Source organism: Drosophila bipectinata, chromosome 2L (assembly GCF_030179905.1).
Source record: "Drosophila bipectinata strain 14024-0381.07 chromosome 2L, DbipHiC1v2, whole genome shotgun sequence".
Classification (NCBI taxonomy): domain Eukaryota; kingdom Metazoa; phylum Arthropoda; class Insecta; order Diptera; family Drosophilidae; genus Drosophila; species Drosophila bipectinata.
This window is the reverse complement of record NC_091736.1, coordinates 7085368-7108809: the sequence shown is the minus strand read 5'-3', so window position 1 is coordinate 7108809 and position 23442 is coordinate 7085368. Positions and strand designations below refer to the sequence as shown.

Here is a 23442-nt window from a genome sequence, read left to right as displayed (position 1 = left end):
GGGGGCTAAGCAGCCAGAGCGGTAACAATGGACTTGAAATGAAAATTGGTAAATCGTTCGTTTCTGCAATGCTTTTTTTTTCTGCATTCCTTTTGTTGTTGTGGGCGGTGGGATTATAGGCAAAAGTTGTGTAAAAAGAGCACTCATATGAGATATACTATATATGTTGGTATGGGTACGGCCATTCCATCCCCCCCCCCATACCCTGATGAGTCGTTGGCCGTTGTAATGAATGGCCTTCTGTCAGGCATTTTTACTCGGGTCCGCCCGGCTCTGGCAATTTGAGACCGCACTTATCTGCGATTATGAGTTTTTAAAATTACACTTTTCAACACAGAACACTCCCCCATCCTACAGAAACAACGGCAATTTATTGGCGGAAAGCAGAAAGAGATGAGATGCGAAAGTAAAAGAAGCAAAAAAATAGGCAAGGAATTTTTGCCATATCCCATATCCATATCGGCAATATCCCATGGCATACCTCAATTTAAAACAGGAAATGCCTCTTGAACTGCTCTCGGCTTGGGGGTTGTTCGGGGTGCCTTTTTGGTTCCTTTTGATTTACTTTTATTGGCAGATTAAGTGCGTCAAAAGGTAGCGCTTAACATACATATATGGTATACTTCCCAAGCTCTGGAACAGCCTCCCCCAAAAATATCTGCTTGAATTTTCAGAATTATTGAAAATTTTAACGCAAAAAAGAATCAGATGCTGCAAAATCGTATGTGGAGGGTGCATGTATCAATTTTTATGGCGCTGTTGAAAAGTCACTTTTGATGGTTATCTTTTTGGTTATAAAAAAAAATATATATCGAATCACCGCTCAAGCTGTATAATGTGTTAATGCAAAAGGTTTTATCTATAAAGCAGTTTAAGCCACAATAAAAATATATTTCGGTGTAAAAAAGTGATTTGCAAAAATTAGACTATAATCTAATCAAAGGAAAGAACCTCTTGAGTGGGTAGACTAGATACTAGTACCGATCACACCGATAATTGCCGCTGTTTAATTAAAAGGCCATTATAAACAAAGACACTAGCAATCAGTGCCTGATAATCTGACATTCTGGCTCTATCCGAAAAAATATACCCAAGGGGTTTGAGGTTTTTATAAGCACTTCTAATGTCCGAGGCTTTTGAAAGGCAGTTAATCAAAGAATGGTAGGGCTTTACCGAGATTCTCTTACCAAGAACCTTATCGCTTTCAAGAGGAGTTCCATTCGGAATTTTAATTGCGATACTGACTTATCTGGCTGAGAATATTTTAATTAAGACCTACCTCCGGTCGAGAAAGGTCTATAAACTATAAAAAAGCCAGACCTGCCAGCGATTGAGCTAGTGAAAGAATCTACACGGTGCGTATAAGTGATATATTTACCAAACCACGATGGTAACCACGGTCAACTTGAGGATCTGCGTCCTGGCCGCCTGCCTGCTTGTGGCTTCCCAGACCTACGCCGGCTACACAATGGAGGAAATGTGTGCCCAATGGTGGGACAAAGGATACGTGGGTAATCCCACCGACTGCCAAGGCTGGGGCTACTGTTTGGGCCAGAAACTGGTATCGTGGGGATCTTGTGCCGAGAACGAAACCTTCAACGCCCAGCTGGGAATCTGCGATTGGTCCTACAGGACTCCGTGCAAGACCAATCCAGTGGAAACTTGTAAGGTTGCCACCACGTTCATGTATGTGGCCGATCCGGACGATTGCAACCAGTACTATAACTGCGATGGCAAGGGTAATATGCAAGTGTTCAGTTGTGGCACCGGTGCTGTCTTCTTTGCCAGTGTGCCAAAGTGCGACTGGGGGCCCACATGCCCCCAGGACTCCATTTGCGAGTACATGAAGAATGATATTATTGTTGGTGATCCGGAAAATTGTGGACAATATATCTCGTGCTTTAAGGGCGCCGGTACACCTGGCACGTGTACCAATGGAACAACCTACAACCTGCAAACTGGAAGTTGCCAATCGACGAATGCATGCGATTCCTCGAACAGTGGCACCGCCACCGATGGTCAGTTTTCGGTCGGAGACACGAGTGACACAGCTTGTCAAAATGGCTGGGCCAATGCCAAAGAAGTCACTGGACCTGGAGCGTACAGATTTGTTCCCGACAATTCAACCTGTTATGGTTTCTACTACTGTGCAACCGAGTCTAGTATTGGTATTTGGAACTCTTGCCCGACTGGCACCCACTTCAATCCAAAGTCTGGACTATGTGTCTCGCCAGCCACATATGCATGTCCCCACAATCGGTGCGGTAATGTGGATGCTTTATTTATGGCCACTGTGAACTCTGAATGTTTAATATACCAATATTGCGCCAAGGATGGTTACAGGTATATGTGTCCCCCAACGCATCCCTATTACGATGAGGTGCATAACCTTTGCACCTTTGGTAACCTTACATATGCTGTTTGCACTGAACAAGTTGAAGTTTAAGAATAACTTGCATCCAACTATAAGAACTAAGAACTCTTTATAGATTAAGACATTAACCTATATAAGTACTTGTGAATTGACGACAGAAATGTATTAAATTGTGTCTTAAATTAAGAAAGAATTAAGCAACAACCGGCTAAAAACATTAGATTTTCAACATTTTTCCACAAAATTTACATAAATAAAAGATTTATGTGAAATTATTAAACTTGGTACTCATTATACCCTTGCAGAGGGTATTATAATTTTGGTCAAAAGTGTGCAACGCAGTGAAGGAGACATCTCAGACCCTGTAAAGTATATATATTCTTGATCAGGATCACCTCCTGAGTTGATATGAGCATGTCCGTCTGTCCGTCTGTCCGTCTGTCCGTCTGTCTGTCCGTCTGTCTGTTTCTACGCAAACTAGTCTCTCAGTTTTAAAGCTATCGTCTTGAAACTTTGCACACACCCTTCTTTCATTTGCACGCAGTATATAAGTCGGAACGGCCCGGATCGGCCGACTATATCCTATAGCTGCCATATAACTGATTGATCGGAAATGGTATAACTTTGGTGTTTTTAGAGTTAGAGAGTTCAAATTTGACATGAGAGCTATTTTTGGCAAAACATTACGACGTGCCAAATTTCATAAGGATCGGCCGACTATATTCTATAGCTGCCATATAACTGATTGATCGGAAATGACCCAACTTTCGTGTTTTTGAAGATAGAGAGCTGGAACTTGGTACAGATTATATATTTGGTCAGTTGATCCGACCTACCAAATTTCATTAGGATCGGCCGACTATATCCTATAGCTGCCATATAACTGAACGATCGGAAATGGTATTTGGTAGAAATATCAACTTTCGTATTTTTGAAGATAGAAGTTTGGGACTTTTTTTAGATTTTGTATTGTAATAAATTGGAAATTATATTCCTATTCCCATAAGGATCGGCCAACTATATCCGATGTTTGCGATATATATCCGGTTTTAACTGCAAGGGTATATCCACTTCGGCTCCGCCCGAAGTTAGCTTTGCTTTCTTGTTTTTTGACTAATACTTACATATGTGAAGAGTTGTTTTAGAAATGGTTCATATTATTTATCAAATAAAAAATCTCTTGATTATTTATCAGTGACGAACGCTCATTCAACTCCTACTCATCCTCCGATTCGTCACCTACGTTTACTGCCATCCACAGTGATATTAAATAATAAACACATTAAGTAATCATTTACCTAGATTTGACCTACATAGATCTTTTGGAGAGACAAGCTTATGACTATTTCTTCGGAAAAAATCTCAAAGTCCATTTCAACCCTCACAATACCAAAACTTCCTTTCGGCACTAATCTAATCCCAAAGGTGTAAATTCAACCGTGAAATGCGTAAACTATAAACGAACCAAAAGAACAACAATTTTCATATGAATAAACAGCCTCACACACGCTCGCATTACATCATCCCTCGAGGTTGGGGTTACTTTCCCTTCTCGGATCGGTTCTGGATGTAATTATAAGCATAAATACGCGTGCCCATTTGCCACTGAATAAATCAGAAATATGATGAATACTAAATAAATGTGCCAGGCTGCCTCACGAGCCACATACATATCCTTCTTAACCCGTTTCTACCCAAAAATCCCAGCCATTTCGGATACAATAAAATGAAACAGTTCTCTGCTCGGTAGCATACTTTTTGGGGCACCGAGCTGGAGCGAAAAAATAAACATATCCATGTATCAGGAACGGCAGCAGCAACCCGAAAACCGGTTTTTAATTAAGATTAAATGAGCAAAGGAGCACACACACACGCATGGATTTAAATTTAAATGAACAGGATGCTCAGGCATCGAAATCACAGCCAGACTGGCTCCTCGCCGACTTCATTAAGTTCCCAAAAGAGAGGAAAAAAAAAACGCCAAAACCTAACTGAAGCGTGTTAGAATATTAATTTATATTTAAATCGAAAATGATGCACACACACACTGGGATTTGCATATTTAAGAGAATAATCTCCTCAAACTGGTTTCCAAAACGTTCAAGTTAAACTATTTATAAAGCTAAAAATAGCTTAAGAATAAACAATAAAATATCTTTGAACAAAAGTGTATTTTTTTAATAGAAACAGTAACTTAAGCCTAATATAAAATCAATTAATTATCCAAGTAGACAAGGTCCTCATTAAAATTTTATACACTTATTACCCAGAGATCTTTTTAATTTTTTCCTAAAAACATCTTTTAAAAACCTTCTATAAATGGGTTCCTTCCAAAACTTTCTTTCCTCTTTCCCAATTTTAAACTCCCCGGACCATTGCCAGGAGCTCCAGTTCCAAACTCCAGCCGATAGCGTTCCCCAAAAAACATGACCCTAAGTAAACATTAAAAACTCGGGCCAAAAATCTCATCGGCTTGGAATAAAACACACCTGCGGGGCCTATACAAAAATGCTTGAGCCCGTGGAAATCAAGAAAAACACGCAAAACAATTATTCTTAAGATATCTCAGCGGCAACATTAAAAGCCAATTCCACTTGATGACAATAGAAACAAAGCGCGCCACACCTGCCCTCCGGGGGTCAACGGTGGACAGGGACGAGGCGGTAAAGACGGGGCGTGGCTGGCGCCATAAAAAATGCAAAAGAATCAGCCAGCCAAGGCAAACAACAAACCGCCAAAAGTCTGTCGCCGCTACATTTCCTTTCTTGTTATTATTCTTGTTGGTCCTTTTTAGGCATTGACATGAAAAATAATGTCACCCTCAGTTGCCATCGTTGGTTATTTTTTCCGCGACTTTTCTTAGATTCTCCAAACGTCTTGTTCTTTGGGGTTTTTCTAACGAATTTTTGTGTCAACGCCGCATGTTGCCCCCAAGGCGAAGAAATTAGCTGGGTTTTGTTTGAGTTTATACGAATTTGTAGATGGTTTGCCTTTTGAAATTAAAATAATGAAACTATAAGGTTATATTTTAAAAATGTCAGTTATATTTTTTTTTTTAATTTAAAATTTAATTTCGAAGAATTGGTTCAAGAAAATATTAAATTTCTCTTCGAGTTTTAAAATTTATTTATTGAAGAATAGGCCCTATTTTCTGGAAACAATAAATACATCTCATCACGTCTTTTTCTTAAAAAATAAAAATAAAACTATCAAATTGTTAAAAAGTCCCTATAAAAATGATTTGAAAAAATGTTTTTTAATACATAAATACATAGAGTAATACAATTTCGACTTGAAGTAACTCCCGCCAATGAATGGCTCTGGTTGAGAATTTAAGTTGACATTTCCGCCCACCAATGCAACCTTGCCCCACAACAGAGTCTTTCAGATATCGCGCGTGGCTCTAATGGGCCAACTTGTAAGCCTCCGATGCTGCCCCCAGGGCAGTTTCCGTCCCTTAGCCGACAAAGCACGGAATGAAACTGAACTGCTCTATATAATTGTCACCATGGATGTCGCTTATTCGCTTTATTTATTATTTTCTTTTTTTAAGGTGGAATGCTGCAGGCTCTGGTTGAAATGGCAGAACGTTTAAGCACAAATTGTGGCAATTAAAAAGCGATTCTAAGAGTTATGCAATTGCTTTTCCGGACAGATGCCAACAGGCTGATAAGCACTTGACATGACCAGGAGATGAAAAAACCAAAGGAAAAAAAACATAAATTTTCGGGAGAGCAGCGGAAAGTGTTTGGCAAACAAACGATGTCAAAAGCAATTTATATGCAAATGGGGCTACAGTGTCGAATGCCAACTGAGGCGATGACGGCGAGTTGAGTTGAGTCGAGTCAATTGATGAATTTTCATTGCATTTATTTGGGCATGAAATATCAAATATGTTTCGTGAGCATCTACAGACCCACGTCCTGGCACCATACTCCATCTTCTCTGCCTTAACCCTTCGCTGACCAAGGACCCACACACAAAATTTTGGGGCAGCACTTTTGAATAATGCATAAAATACGAAATTTTGAAAATTGTGAAAATGAGTTGCGGTTGTAAAAGGCAAATGAAACTTTGCAAGAGCATTTGAATATCAAAGCAATGTAATTTTCACAGCTTTTTTCCTCTGGCTTACCAAGACTTTCTGCCGTTCAAAATTCATTAAAATTATAATCGAAAATTGGTTAACTGATAGGATATAAAAGATTATGTATTTAAAGCGAATAAAATGTAAAACTTTAACTTTCAAAGGGAAATTTATCCATTTATGCTAATAACTTAAGATACGCATTTTGTAAGCATATTTCTTTGTTTCCATTCGATCCGACATTGTTCCACCTCGTGGCCATGAAAATTGCTTTCTGCTTTTGCAATCCTGCACCGAAAACTCAGTCACATCAGAATGGATATTCATTCTGATTCAGCTGGCTGCCGCATATTGTATCCAGGATTTTTATCAACGGCAAGCGACCCATATAACTGCAGGGCCTTTGGGGTCTGAGAGCCAAAAGAACAGCATGCCGAGGGCAAAATGAACTCAAACGAAAAAAAAACGAAAAAAAAAACACATTAAAAAACAGCCAAAAATTTCAGATAGGAATTGTAAAAATGGGGGGGAGGATTCAGTTTGCTGGGTTTGGGGTGCGTTCTGAGGACCGGCGCCTGCAGATAGGCACAATAATTGTATCAAAAGCATATTTTCCATTCTGGTAGAACGAATTTTATGCCTTTTCAATAAACATTAACCGATTTCGGTATTTTTTCATATATGAGGGAAAAATAGAAAAACGAGAAAATGACAATGAAAATGTTAAGCGGCAAACAGCCAAAAAGTATGCAATCATTCATGCGTTCATTATTTCATAGACTGAGCTCCGAGGGCATACTGTACAGTAAGCATACACCCCCCACAGAATTGTTCTTTTTTTCCTTACACACAAATATGCAAACAGATTGGGGCAATCAATGGGTCGGAAATATTTTCATTTAATATTTTGCTATTGGCTTAACCCCTGAGTTCTGATTCTAGCTGCTTTTTAGAAAGCCTATGAGGGTTTTTCAATCACAGGGTCTCTTTTTAATTAAAAGAGCTACAAGGAAATATCCTTTCAATAGTTAAAATTTATTTCAAAAGCACTTTGCATACCATATGCTATTTACATACCTGCGTACTAATCAGCATAACAGAAAGACAGGTGAGTAAGGTTATCAATGGTACAAATGACCTTAAAAAGAGACCGATAACAAATGGTCAGCCACTTCCTGTCCATTTGTAAAACCGTTCTTAGATACATTAAAAAAGTATTCTAAGTTCGATTGACATGGGACTAGTAAAAGAAAAGGTACTTATCTATGAGGAAACAAAAGAAAACTATGATAGCTCGGTACATAAATAGTTGCCCCCATAAACCCATATTCAGTGTCTCTCAAGAACTCAGGATGGTAAGTTCTAAATCAACAAATCTTCAAAGAAATTTTATTTAGAATAGTCCCTACTTTGCCACGATTTCAGAGAGACATCTTGGGACTGATCCTGTTATTGTGCAGTGCACTTGCATTTCAACCTGTTATAGCCAATGCAACTACCACAACAGAACGACCAATATGCATACTGGACCCCCTTCTACCAAGCTGCCGTACCGCTGCTACGACTGAATCGACAACTACTGAAAAAGAAACAACATCCACTGCTATTCCCACATCAACGACAGCAACTTCCGCTACAACATCAGCGGGAACAACATCCACAGCTATCCCTACAACAACCACAGCAGCTTCCGCAACTACTGAAGGAGTAACAACATCCACAGCTATACCCACAACAACCACCGCAGCTACGACAACTACTGCAGAAGCAACAACATCCACAGCTATCCCCACAACAACCACCGCAGCTACCACAACTACTACAGAAGCAACAACATCCACAGCTATCCCCACAACAACCACCGCTGCTACCACAACTACTACAGAAGCAACAACATCCACAGCTATCCCCACAGCAACCACCGGAGCTACCACAACTACTACAGAAGCAACAACATCCACAGCTATCCCCACAACAACCACCGCAGCTACCACAACTACTACAGAAGCAACAACATCCACAGCTATCCCCACAACAACCACCGCTGCTACCACAACTACTACAGAAGCAACAACATCCACAGCTATCCCCACAACAACCACCGCTGCTACCACAACTACTACAGAAGCAACAACATCCACAGCTATCCCCACAACAACCACCGCAGCTACCACAACTACTACAGAAGCAACAACATCCACAGCTATCCCCACAACAACCACCGCAGCTACCACAACTACAACAGAAGCAACAACATCCACAGCTATCCCGACAACAACCACCGCAGCTACCACAACTACTACAGAAGCAACAACATCCACAGCTATCCCGACAACAACCACCGCAGCTACCACAACTACTACAGTAGCTACTACAACATCCACAGCTATCCCCACAACAACCACCGCAGCTACCACAACTTCTACAGAAGCAACGACATCCACAGCTGTCCCCACAACAACCACGGGAACAACATCCACAGCTGTTCCCACTTCAACCACGGGAACCACATCCACAGCTATTCCCACTTCAACCACGGGAACGACATCCACAGCTATTCCTACTTCCACCACGGGAACAACATCCACTGCTATTCCTACTTCAACCACTGGAACAACATCCACAGCTGTTCCCACTTCAACAACGGGAACAACATCCACTGCTATTCCCACATCAACCACGGGAACCACATCCACTGCTATTCCCACATCATCCACGGAAACTTCCACAACTACTTCCACAACTGTGGGGTATCCATGTAACGAGTTTCCATTGTTACCAATATGCTTGCAAAGCAGTACAAGCACGACGACGTCTAAGACAACAACGTCCACAAATAATCAACACCATCAACACCATCACTACCATAATCGGCCTGGCTTTCCGTTCGCACCACCGCCTCCTCCGCCCCCACCACCGTTTCCATTCCCTATCAACTTAGCTACTGCTGATGCCGAGGTTGTTGCAATCTTACCTTTTCCTCCACTGATAGCACCACCCCCACCCCCACCTCCACGTCACCCATCTTTTGGAAACCTTTTCGGAAAATAGTTTTTACACTGTATTACTTTTTTATATTTCATATCCATTTCGAGTTCAATTCAATTAAAATTATAAGAACTGCATAAATAAGGAATTGTTTCGTTATTAGACCAAAACTGATAAATATTGAAGAAATGACCTCAGATCCTTTTCTAAAATCTTTTATCAATAAAAGTGGATCATAAAAATGTATTTTTAAACTTAATTAGAAAAGTGTATGTGCCATGATCTTTTTTGGATATACATAAATTGGCAGAGATGTGGCTATCTTAAGGAGGCAAACTAGGATATTTAGAAAACTCACCCTTAGAAAAATATCAAAAAACTAAAAAATGATATTTAAGCTGTATTTAATGAGGAATGGCGGCACGTTGATCCCACGTTGAATGGTTCATTATTTCATGTTTGAACATAAATTGGCAGAGACTATTGAATTGGCTATCTGGAGGGTAAAACTTGGGACATTTGAAAACCAGCCATTTTACCCTTACAAATATATCAAAAAATTAAAAAACTCAAATCAAAATATTTTACTCTTTTTCTTGTTTGGATATAAAATGGATACAAATAAAATAAAATTGATCTGGAAATCAAAAAACTGCTAGTCCTGGTGCTCCTAGTTTTTCTCCTCATGATCCTTTCTAAGGCGAGCTCCTTCCGACGTTTGCGAAAATAAAGGTCTGTCTTCCCAATCTAGGTCTCCCTAGATTTTTGTCTGATTTTGAGGATCTTAAAAATTGGGGCGTGCCTGTGTTGGCTCTCGGAGCTTTTAGGTAGTTTTGCTCGTCCCGGGGTTATTTTCGGCTCGACCTAGTGTGGGTTTCGACCTTTTTGGATTTTTCAAATAAGGTTTCCAAGAGTTTACTTTATAATTCAAACTCTTTATTTTAAATCATATATTGATCAAGCTCTGGCTACAGATATTTTCTTATGCTACCACTAAGCCTTATATTAAGGGGCTGGGAATGTACCTAGGTTGTATTGAAATAACGATCACATAAACATATCAATATCTAATCACTTACCTTAGCTGGTAGGGAAACATTCCACAGGATAAACGCCTGCATGTGCTGACCGATGCTGACAATATATTTTCAGTAGTATATCTATATATATTATACTATATTTTACTAAGCATACCATACGTTAATTATATGACTGCGCTTAACATCGAAACTGAACGACAGGTAAGTGAAGCTCATAACTTTTATAAAAGATACAAAAAATCCTAAGAAAGAGACCCAAATTCCCATAAAAATGGGCAGACATTTGCTATCGTAAAGCACTTTCAAGATACATTTAAAAGTGCCTTGAAATCCATGGAATTTACTTATCAATAAGGAAACAAAGAAAAACCAAGACAGTGCTGTACATAAATAGTTGCCCACATAGTGCAATGTTCAGTGCCTGCAAAGAACTCAGGATGGTAAGTTCTACATTAACAAATCTTGCAGGCTATTTTATTTAACTTGGTCTTATTTTGACCATGATTTCAGAGGATAGCCTTGGGACTGGCTCTTTTATTGTGCGGTGCACTAATAATGCAACCTGCTAAAGGAAAAGCAACTAACACATCTGCATTACCAATATGCACAATGAACCCATTTTTACCGATCTGCTTATTAGGCAGGGCCTTAACTTCGACAGCATCGGCAACTCAGGACACAGAAACAACCTCCACAGCCCTTCCCACAACTACAAACGCAGGTTCTAAAACTTCCGAAGAACTAACAACATCCACAGCTCTTCCCACAGGCACTTCGACAACTTCTGGAGAAGTAACCACCTCCACAGCTACTCCTACATCGACAACGGAAACTTCCACAACTACTGGAGAAGAAACCACCTCCACAGCCCTTCCCACATCAACCACGGAAAGTTCCACAACCACTGAAGTAACATCTACATCGACAGCTAGTCCAACAAGTACCACGGCAACTTCCACAACTTCCGGATCAGACACAACCTCCACAGCTCTGCCCACGTCAAGTACGACAACATCCACATCGACAGCTAGTCCAACAAGTACCACGGCAACTTCCACAACTTCCGGAGAAGACACAACCTCCACAGCTCTTCCCTCATCAAGTACGACAACATCCACATCTACATCGACAGCTAGTCCAACCAGTACCACGGCAACTTCCACAACTTCCGGATCAGACACAACCTCCACAGCTCTGCCCACATCAAGTACGACAACATCCACATCTACATCGACTGCTAGTCCAACAAGTACCACGGCAACTTCCACAACTTCCGGAGAAGACACAACCTCCACAGCTCTGCCCACATCAAGTACGACAACATCCACATCTACATCGACAGCTAGTCCGACAAGTACCACGGCAACTTCCACAACTTCCGGATCAGACACAACCTCCACAGCTCTGCCCACATCAAGTACGACAACATCCACATCTACATCGACTGCTAGTCCAACAAGTACCACGGCAACTTCCACAACTTCCGGAGAAGACACAACCCCCACAGCTCTGCCCACATCAAGTACGACAACATCCACGACTACCTCGACAGCTAGTCCAACAAGTACCACGGCAACTTCCACAACTTCCGGATCAGACACAACCTCCACAGCTCTGCCCACATCAAGTACGACAACATCCACATCTACATCGACAGCTAGTCCGACAAGTACCACGGCAACTTCCACAACTTCGGGAGCAGACACAACCTCCACAGCTCTTCCCACATCAAGTACGACAACATCCACATCTACATCGACAGCTAGTCCAACAAGTACCACGGCAACTTCCACAACTTCCGGATCAGACACAACCTCCACAGCTCTGCCCACGTCAAGTACGACAACATCCACATCGACAGCTAGTCCAACAAGTACCACGGCAACTTCCACAACTTCCGGAGAAGACACAACCTCCACAGCTCTTCCCTCATCAAGTACGACAACATCCACATCTACATCGACAGCTAGTCCAACCAGTACCACGGCAACTTCCACAACTTCCGGATCAGACACAACCTCCACAGCTCTGCCCACATCAAGTACGACAACATCCACATCTACATCGACTGCTAGTCCAACAAGTACCACGGCAACTTCCACAACTTCCGGATCAGACACAACCTCCACAGCTCTGCCCACATCAAGTACGACAACATCCACATCTACATCGACTGCTAGTCCAACAAGTACCACGGCAACTTCCACAACTTCCGGATCAGACACAACCTCCACAGCTCTGCCCACATCAAGTACGACAACATCCACATCTACATCGACAGCTAGTCCGACAAGTACCACGGCAACTTCCACAACTTCCGGATCAGACACAACCTCCACAGCTCTGCCCACATCAAGTACGACAACATCCACATCTACATCGACTGCTAGTCCAACAAGTACCACGGCAACTTCCACAACTTCCGGAGAAGACACAACCTCCACAGCTCTGCCCACATCAAGTACGACAACATCCACGACTACCTCGACAGCTAGTCCAACAAGTACCACGGCAACTTCCACAACTTCCGGATCAGACACAACCTCCACAGCTCTGCCCACATCAAGTACGACAACATCCACATCTACATCGACTGCTAGTCCAACAAGTACCACGGCAACTTCCACAACTTCCGGATCAGACACAACCTCCACAGCTCTGCCCACATCAAGTACGACAACATCCACATCTACATCGACTGCTAGTCCAACAAGTACCACGGCAACTTCCACAACTTCCGGATCAGACACAACCTCCACAGCTCTGCCCACATCAAGTACGACAACATCCACATCTACATCGACTGCTAGTCCAACAAGTACCACGGCAACTTCCACAACTTCCGGATCAGACACAACCTCCACAGCTCTGCCCACATCAAGTACGACAACATCCACATCTACATCGACTGCTAGTCCAACAAGTACCACGGCAACTTCCACAACTTCCGGATCAGACACAACCTCCACAGCTCTGCCCACATCAAGTACGACAACATCCACATCTACATCGACTGCTAGTCCAACAAGTACCACGGCAACTTCCACAACTTCCGGATCAGACACAACCTCCACAGCTCTGCCCACATCAAGTACGACAACATCCACATCTACATCGACAGCTAGTCCGACAAGTACCACGGCAACTTCCACAACTTCCGGATCAGACACAACCTCCACAGCTCTGCCCACATCAAGTACGACAACATCCACATCTACATCGACTGCTAGTCCAACAAGTACCACGGCAACTTCCACAACTTCCGGATCAGACACAACCTCCACAGCTCTGCCCACATCAAGTACGACAACATCCACATCTACATCGACAGCTAGTCCGACAAGTACCACGGCAACTTCCACAACTTCCGGATCAGACACAACCTCCACAGCTCTGCCCACATCAAGTACGACAACATCCACATCTACATCGACTGCTAGTCCAACAAGTACCACGGCAACTTCCACAACTTCCGGATCAGACACAACCTCCACAGCTCTGCCCACATCAAGTACGACAACATCCACGACTACCTCGACAGCTAGTCCAACAAGTACCACGGCAACTTCCACAACTTCCGGATCAGACACAACCTCCACAGCTCTTCCCACATCAAGTACGACAACATCCACATCTACATCGACTGCTAGTCCAACAAGTACCACGGCAACTTCCACAACTTCCGGATCAGACACAACCTCCACAGCTCTGCCCACATCAAGTACGACAACATCCACATCTACATCGACTGCTAGTCCAACAAGTACCACGGCAACTTCCACAACTTCCGGATCAGACACAACCTCCACAGCTCTGCCCACATCAAGTACGACAACATCCACATCTACATCGACAGCTAGTCCAACAAGTACCACGGCAACTTCCACAACTTCCGGAGAAGACACAACCTCCACAGCTCTGCCCACATCAAGTACGACAACATCCACATCTACATCGACAGCTGGTCCGACAAGTACCACGGCAACTTCCACAACTTCCGGATCAGACACAACCTCCACAGCTCTGCCCACATCAAGTACGACAACATCCACATCTACATCGACTGCTAGTCCAACAAGTACCACGGCAACTTCCACAACTTCCGGATCAGACACAACCTCCACAGCTCTGCCCACATCAAGTACGACAACATCCACATCTACATCGACTGCTAGTCCAACAAGTACCACGGCAACTTCCACAACTTCCGGATCAGACACAACCTCCACAGCTCTGCCCACATCAAGTACGACAACATCCACATCTACATCGACAGCTAGTCCAACAAGTACCACGGCAACTTCCACAACTTCCGGATCAGACACAACCTCCACAGCTCTGCCCACATCAAGTACGACAACATCCACATCTACATCGACAGCTAGTCCAACAAGTACCACGGCAACTTCCACAACTTCCGGAGAAGACACAACCTCCACAGCTCTGCCCACATCAAGTACGACAACATCCACATCTACATCGACTGCTAGTCCAACAAGTACCACGGCAACTTCCACAACTTCCGGATCAGACACAACCTCCACAGCTCTGCCCACATCAAGTACGACAACATCCACATCTACATCGACTGCTAGTCCAACAAGTACCACGGCAACTTCCACAACTTCCGGATCAGACACAACCTCCACAGCTCTGCCCACCTCAAGTACGACAATATCCACATCTACATCGACAGCTAGTCCAACAAGTACCACGGCAACTTCCACAACTTCCGGATCAGACACAACCTCCACAGCTCTGCCCACATCAAGTACGACAACATCCACATCTACATCGACTGCTAGTCCAACAAGTACCACGGCAACTTCCACAACTTCCGGATCAGACACAACCTCCACAGCTCTGCCCACATCAAGTACGACAATATCCACATCTACATCGACAGCTAGTCCAACAAGTACCACGGCAACTTCCACAACTTCCGGATCAGACACAACCTCCACAGCTCTGCCCACATCAAGTACGACAACATCCACATCTACATCGACTGCTAGTCCAACAAGTACCACGGCAACTTCCACAACTTCCGGATCAGACACAACCTCCACAGCTCTGCCCACATCAAGTACGACAATATCCACATCTACATCGACAGCTAGTCCAACAAGTACCACGGCAACTTCCACAACTTCCGGATCAGACACAACCTCCACAGCTCTGCCCACATCAAGTACGACAACATCCACATCTACATCGACTGCTAGTCCAACAAGTACCACGGCAACTTCCACAACTTCCGGATCAGACACAACCTCCACAGCTCTGCCCACATCAAGTACGACAATATCCACATCTACATCGACAGCTAGTCCAACAAGTACCACGGCAACTTCCACAACTTCCGGATCAGACACAACCTCCACAGCTCTGCCCACATCAAGTACGACAACATCCACATCTACATCGACAGCTAGTCCAACAAGTACCACGGCAACTTCCACAACTTCCGGAGAAGACACAACCTCCACAGCTCTGCCCACATCAAGTACGACAACATCCACATCTACATCGACTGCTAGTCCAACAAGTACCACGGCAACTTCCACAACTTCCGGATCAGACACAACCTCCACAGCTCTGCCCACATCAAGTACGACAACATCCACATCTACATCGACAGCTAGTCCAACAAGTACCACGGCAACTTCCACAACTTCCGGAGAAGACACAACCTCCACAGCTCTGCCCACATCAAGTACGACAACATCCACATCTACATCGACTGCTAGTCCAACAAGTACCACGGCAACTTCCACAACTTCCGGATCAGACACAACCCCCACAGCTCTGCCCACATCAAGTACGACAACATCCACATCTACATCGACAGCTAGTCCAACAAGTACCACGGCAACTTCCACAACTTCCGGAGAAGACACAACCTCCACAGCTCTGCCCACATCAAGTACGACAACATCCACATCTACATCGACTGCTAGTCCAACAAGTACCACGGCAACTTCCACAACTTCCGGATCAGACACAACCTCCACAGCTCTGCCCACATCAAGTACGACAACATCCACAACTACATCGACAGCTAGTCCAACAAGTACCACGGCAACTTCCACAACTTCCGGATCAGACACAACCTCCACAGCTCTGCCCACATCAAGTACGACAACATCCACATCTACATCGACTGCTAGTCCAACAAGTACCACGGCAACTTCCACAACTTCCGGATCAGACACAACCTCCACAGCTCTGCCCACATCAAGTACGACAACATCCACATCTACATCGACTGCTAGTCCAACAAGTACCACGGCAACTTCCACAACTTCCGGATCAGACACAACCTCCACAGCTCTGCCCACATCAAGTACGAAACCATCCACAACTACATCGACTGCTAGTCCAACAAGTACCACGGCAACTTCCACAACTTCCGGAGAAGACACAACCTCCACAGCTCTGCCCACATCAAGTACGACAACATCCACATCTACATCGACTGCTAGTCCAACAAGTACCACGGCAACTTCCACAACTTCCGGATCAGACACAACCTCCACAGCTCTGCCCACATCAAGTACGACAACATCCACATCTACATCGACTGCTAGTCCAACAAGTACCACGGCAACTTCCACAACTTCCGGATCAGACACAACCTCCACAGCTCTGCCCACATCAAGTACGACAACATCCACATCTACATCGACTGCTAGTCCAACAAGTACCACGGCAACTTCCACAACTTCCGGATCAGACACAACCTCCACAGCTCTGCCCACATCAAGTACGAAACCATCCACAACTACATCGACTGCTAGTCCAACAAGTACCACGGCAACTTCCACAACTTCCGGAGAAGACACAACCTCCACAGCTCTGCCCACATCAAGTACGACAACATCCACATCTACATCGACTGCTAGTCCAACAAGTACCACGGCAACTTCCACAACTTCCGGATCAGACACAACCTCCACAGCTCTGCCCACATCAAGTACGAAACCATCCACAACTACATCGACTGCTAGTCCAACAAGTACCACGGCAACTTCCACAACTTCCGGAGAAGACACAACCTCCACAGCTCTGCCCACATCAAGTACGACAACATCCACATCTACATCGACTGCTAGTCCAACAAGTACCACGGCAACTTCCACAACTTCCGGATCAGACACAACCTCCACAGCTCTGCTCACATCAAGTACGACAACATCCACATCTACATCGACTGCTAGTCCAACAAGTACCACGGCAACTTCCACAACTTCCGGATCAGACACAACCTCCACAGCTCTGCCCACATCAAGTACGACAACACCCACATCTACATCGACTGCTAGTCCAACAAGAACCACGGCAACTTCCACAACTTCCGGATCAGACACAACCTCCACAGCTCTGCCCACATCAAGTACGACAACATCCACATCTACATCGACTGCTAGTCCAACAAGTACCACGGCAACTTCCACAACTTCCGGATCAGACACAACCTCCACAGCTCTGCCCACATCAAGTACGACAACATCCACATCTACATCGACTGCTAGTCCAACAAGTACCACGGCAACTTCCACAACTTCCGGATCAGACACAACCTCCACAGCTCTGCCCACATCAAGTACGACAACATCCACATCTACATCGACTGCTAGTCCAACAAGTACCACGGCAACTTCCACAACTTCCGGATCAGACACAACCTCCACAGCTCTGCCCACATCAAGTACGACAACATCCACAACTACATCGACAGCTAGTCCAACAAGTACCACGGCAACTTCCACAACTTCCGGATCAGACACAACCTCCACAGCTCTGCCCACATCAAGTACGACAACATCCACAACTACATCCACTGCTATTCCCACGTCAACCACCGCAGCTGCCACATCTACTACAGAAGCAACAACATCCACAGCTGTCCCCACAACAACAACCACCGCAGCTACCACAACTACTGCAGAAGCAACAACATCCACAGCTATTCCCACTTCAACCACGGGAACAACATCCACAGCTATTCCCACTTCAACCACGGGAACCACATCCACCGCTATTCCAACTTCAACCACGGGAACAACATCCACTGCTATTCCCACTTCAACCACGGGAACGACATCCACAGCTATTCCCACTTCAACCACGGGAACCACATCCACCGCTATTCCAACTTCAACCACGGGAACAACATCCACTGCTATTCCCACTTCAACCACGGGAACGACATCCACTGCTATTCCCACTTCAACCACGGGAACCACATCCACTGCTATTCCAACTTCAACCACGGGAACAACATCCACTGCTATTCCCACTTCAACCACGGGAACAACATCCACAGCTATTCCCACTTCAACCACGGGAACAACATCCACAGCTATTCCCACTTCAACCACGGGAACCACATCCACCGCTATTCCAACTTCAACCACGGTAACAACATCCACTGCTATTCCCACTTCAACCACGGGAACGACATCCACTGCTATTCCCACTTCAACCACGGGAACCACATCCACTGCTATTCCAACTTCAACCACGGGAACAACATCCACTGCTATTCCCACTTCAACCACGGGAACAACATCCACAGCTATTCCCACTTCAACCACGGGAACCACATCCACCGCTATTCCAACTTCAACCACGGGAACAACATCCACTGCTATTCCCACTTCAACCACGGGAACAACATCCACAGCTATTCCCACTTCAACCACGGGAACCACATCCACCGCTATTCCAACTTCAACCACGGGAACAACATCCACTGCTATTCCCACTTCAACCACGGGAACGACATCCACTGCTATTCCCACTTCAACCACGGGAACCACATCCACTGCTATTCCAACTTCAACCACGGGAACGACATCCACTGCTATTCCCACTTCAACCACGGGAACAACATCCACAGCTATTCCCACTTCAACCACTGGAACCACATCCACAGCTATTCCCACTTCAACCACGGGAACAACATCCACAGCTATTCCAACTTCAACCACGGGAACAACATCCACAGCTACTCACACTTCAACCACGGCAACAACATCCACAGCTATTCCCACTTCAACCACGGGAACCACATCCACCGCAATTCCAACTTCATCCACGGGAACAACATCCACAGCTATTCCCACATCAACCACGGAAAAAGTAACAACATCCACTACTAGTACTACGAATGGACAGCATCATCATCATCACTACCATCACCACTACAATCGACCAGGCTTCCCATTCGCACCACCGCCCCTTTTACCCCTTCCGCCTCTTCCAGCTCTTCCGGCCCTTCCTACTCTTCCACCTCTTCCTACACTTCCTACTCTTCCTCCTCTTCCTTCTATTAACTTACCAAATGCCGATGCAGCTGTTGTTGCTATCCTACCGTTTCCACCTCCTCTACCTCCACCTCCTTTTTTTGGAAACCTTTTTGGAAAATAGTTTGTAAACTCTAATACTAAATTATTTTCCATAGCCATTTCGTTCTGAAATTTAAATACAATAGAAATAAAAAGAATTGCATATATATTAAATATAAATATGATCTTAATCGTCAGAAGAAATGCCTTCAGATCTTTTTCTTTTACTCCTTTAAAGTCTTTAATAGTTGATCGTATAAATTAATATTTGATCCTAATTATTAAATGTATTTTGAACAGCGACCGCAATCATTATGAGTTTTATTTTAAAAATCACAAAATAATTATTATTAAAATTGGTAAAACCCTTAAAGGTTTATCCAATATACCCTCTCTTCTACCAAAATATAACCAACATTATTAGGCCCTTTCTTAAAGAACCAGACAGCATGAAGGTCACCGAGACTGGGGCGACAACATTAGCATTAACATGATGTTGCCGGCCACTTGTTAGACTCAATTAGATTCATTAGAAGAAAATTGCGCAAGTGTCCAATCTAACTTTGACCATTCCAAGGACTCCCCAAGCACAGACACACACATACACACAAAGACGGAAAAAGGACAGGACTTAGCAAGCGGGATAGGTCAGCGGAAATAATAAATGTTTGGGCACATTAAATAAATGATTATTACGAAGGGGGATGTCGCCACCACTGCGATGGCAAGAGCGACTTCTTGGCAGTGAAAGTGATGGGAAATAAAAGCGCAACAAAAATGTATTTTATTTGCACTGGACATACGCATACCAAAGTTATCTTGCGGAGCAGCAGGAAATAAAAATTATCAACGTGCGAAAATAAAACTCAACTCGATACAACTCGTATGGGTATATGAGCAAAAGTTATGATTGCCTTGGTACCCATAAAAACTGATTATGTTACTTGATTAGAACATTTTTTTTTTTTTTGTGAGCTCCAGCATTCCATTTCTGGTGTTAATACACCAGAGAGACAGTCACATAAACCGGAGTATTTCGTTTAGTTTATTGTCCGACAAACACATCACTCAAATCGCTGAATTTATGATCTGTCGCAATGTCATAAATGTATCGAATTTCTTAGAGCTTCGTCTGTGCCCTGCTTTTTCGTTTCGTCCTCGATTTTCCACCCTCGCCACTCTGCAAACCGTAATTAAAATAATAATTTTCACGAAAAACTTAAGACCTTGTAATTATAATTGTCAGTTGTGCCAACCCCAGAAAATACCCGAAAGATGTGTCCGTGAAGTTCGGGGTTGCTGCTCATTAAACATAATTTTTGTGTAAACAAAAGCGAGTGTAACTCGAGAACAAAATCGATGTCGGGTTTCATTTGCTGCCCTACTGATGATATTGGCGTGGCATGGGTACTCTTTCATAAAGTTACTTTTTATTAAATTAAAGTTAGAAAGGGGACTGCGAAAAAATGTATATCTAAGGACTTTATTAAAGTGAACTGCTAGCTCGTTAGTTGATTATTCACTATCTTACGAAAGCAAAGGACACATATCATGTCATTTAAAAGTCTTTCATTTATTAAGTCCCATTCAGGGGGTTATTCTTCTGTGATCAGCACACATCTGAAGCAAATTAATTGACATGTTGAGGTCAACAACTGAATGCCTAAAAACAAGCAACTCATTTGCATGTCAGCTAAAAACAAAAGGCCTACAATTAGCGGATAACAGCAGTACAGAACAGAGATGGTAAATTAAAAAAAATATATCATCATTTAGAAAATGGTAAATGCAAGAGAAAACTATTTAATTATAGGCAGCCACCTCGCCGCATGATGCGACAGAAAAACTTAACCGCAAACAACTTGTGTCGTCCTCATGTCAACGGCTGCCGATTAAAGGTCGAGGTCTTTCGATATGAGGGTTTTTTCCGAGGGGTTTCTCGTCCTAGGTCCTGGTCACTTGACCGCAAGCATTGGAATAGGCCAGGGCAAATGTAAAAACCAATTTCAATGACCCTTCGGCATTAAAATCGAAAAGCGAAGCGTATTGAAAATGATTGAAATGAAATTGGAATTCGATTAGACCGAAAATGGAAAAAAGGTTGCAGACTTTCAATTAAATAAAATATAAATGGAGGAATATTTTATTTATTGCTTATATAACTAATAAAAGAAAATTCCCTTAGCTCTGGGCAGCAATTAAATAAACATAAAATGTCAGCGACTTGGACGAATAATTTCAATAACCAAAATTGTCTGGCAAACGAGCTGGAGGAAGGACTCTATAGTGGGGGAATGCTTGCGGTCGTTTTAAACAAACCGCAGGTGTTGCATACATTTGCCAGCTTTGCATTAATTATGATGTGTGTCTGGGTGCGGGGGCAGGGGAAGGATGGGGTAACTAGGGGGAGAAATGGGCGTTCTGTGTCCAAAGGGGGGGCGTGGCGCAAAACTATTTGCTGCACTTGCGACCAAAAGCTGGGAGCTCGTACGTAAAATTGTAGCATACTTATGGGCTAAAGTAATTTTATTGCCATGCACAGGAAGCTGCCTAGACGACGATGACGACGACGACGTTGTCCTGGCCAAAAAGGAGAGGGCCAAAAGAGAATGGGGCACAGCAAGAGAGTAAAGGGGAATCCCGTAGAGCTCCTGGCACATCGTGTGACCCGTAAAGTTTACAGTTTCTTTGTTTGGACTTGGCCCAACGTGCTGGGCCCCAAGTTTGTTGCCACTCTTATTATTTTAGTTGGATAGTTTTCTCTAGGTTTCTCTCCCAGCGCTGCTCTACTCCCCATTGGCGAGTGGATGATGCTGGAGATCCTGTGTATGTGTCCGCACATAAAATGTTATTGCGAAAAACTATTAAATTTCTCCAGAGATGAAAATATGATCAGAAATTTAAATCGATTTATTAAGAGCCGTCGCAGTTGTTCCTTCATGTGATTGTCCCAAAAGGGAAGACTTTGTTGCCAACAACGGAAAGGAACATGTGTTGCCGCACAAAACTTTTGTTTCCGTTCAGCGGAAAGGTTTCCAAGGCGAAGGCAATTTCTGATTGATGGTATGAAGGTGATACGGTGGGAAATTATTAATAGTTTATCAAATAAATAATAAAACTTATCTTAGAAGACGAAGACTCGCTTACTTTCTCACATTAACATTCCTGTCAACCTCTGAAAACTTCCAAAAGCTCAAATTATTTCCATCTTCCGACCCACTGTTCAAAATTTGTTTCTATAACCTTTTCAGTCATCTTTCGGACAAAACTGGGGAAAACAAAATTTACTATGTACACTTAATGTCTAGACAAAGCCTCCAATTACCTTATCCGATTACACGAAGATTTGGCCCACGAAGTGTTGGACGTTGACTACTGCGTATCCCTCCTCGTACCGAGAATAAACCTGAACCCAAACCCATTGGAAACCCTTGACCCGACATGCCAGAAACTCTTCTGAGAGAACTCTTCATATTACTGTTGTCCCTTTTTTTTGGGGGGCTACTTCCCTCAAACCCTCTGAAGTGGAAAATGTTGAAATAATTTGGGCAAAAGAAATATTCTCACACCAAACCCCAGGATCGGGGTAAAGGAGTAAAA

General features: G+C 43.7%; 3 protein-coding genes across 3 annotated transcripts; all 3 read left to right on the top strand.

Moving 5' to 3' along the window:
• The first annotated feature begins 1387 nt into the window (after positions 1-1387).
• On the top strand, positions 1388-2446 carry LOC108130896 (peritrophin-44-like). The gene has a single exon (XM_043211466.1). The coding sequence runs from the start codon at positions 1388-1390 to the stop codon at positions 2444-2446; it is 1059 nt and encodes a 352-aa protein (XP_043067401.1).
• A 5324-nt stretch (positions 2447-7770) lies between these two features.
• Positions 7771-9642, top strand: LOC122321480 (uncharacterized). The gene is made up of 2 exons (XM_043211465.2): positions 7771-7816; positions 7887-9642. Exons 1-2 carry the CDS (start codon positions 7814-7816, stop codon positions 9510-9512), a joined length of 1629 nt encoding a protein of 542 aa, XP_043067400.1. The 5' UTR covers positions 7771-7813; the 3' UTR covers positions 9513-9642.
• A 1257-nt stretch (positions 9643-10899) lies between these two features.
• Positions 10900-20129, top strand: LOC108130897 (serine-rich adhesin for platelets-like). The gene is made up of 2 exons (XM_070276946.1): positions 10900-10929; positions 11000-20129. The coding sequence occupies exons 1-2, from the start codon at positions 10900-10902 to the stop codon at positions 19922-19924; spliced, it is 8955 nt and encodes a 2984-aa protein (XP_070133047.1). The 3' UTR covers positions 19925-20129.
• The last annotated feature ends 3313 nt before the right edge of the window (positions 20130-23442 follow it).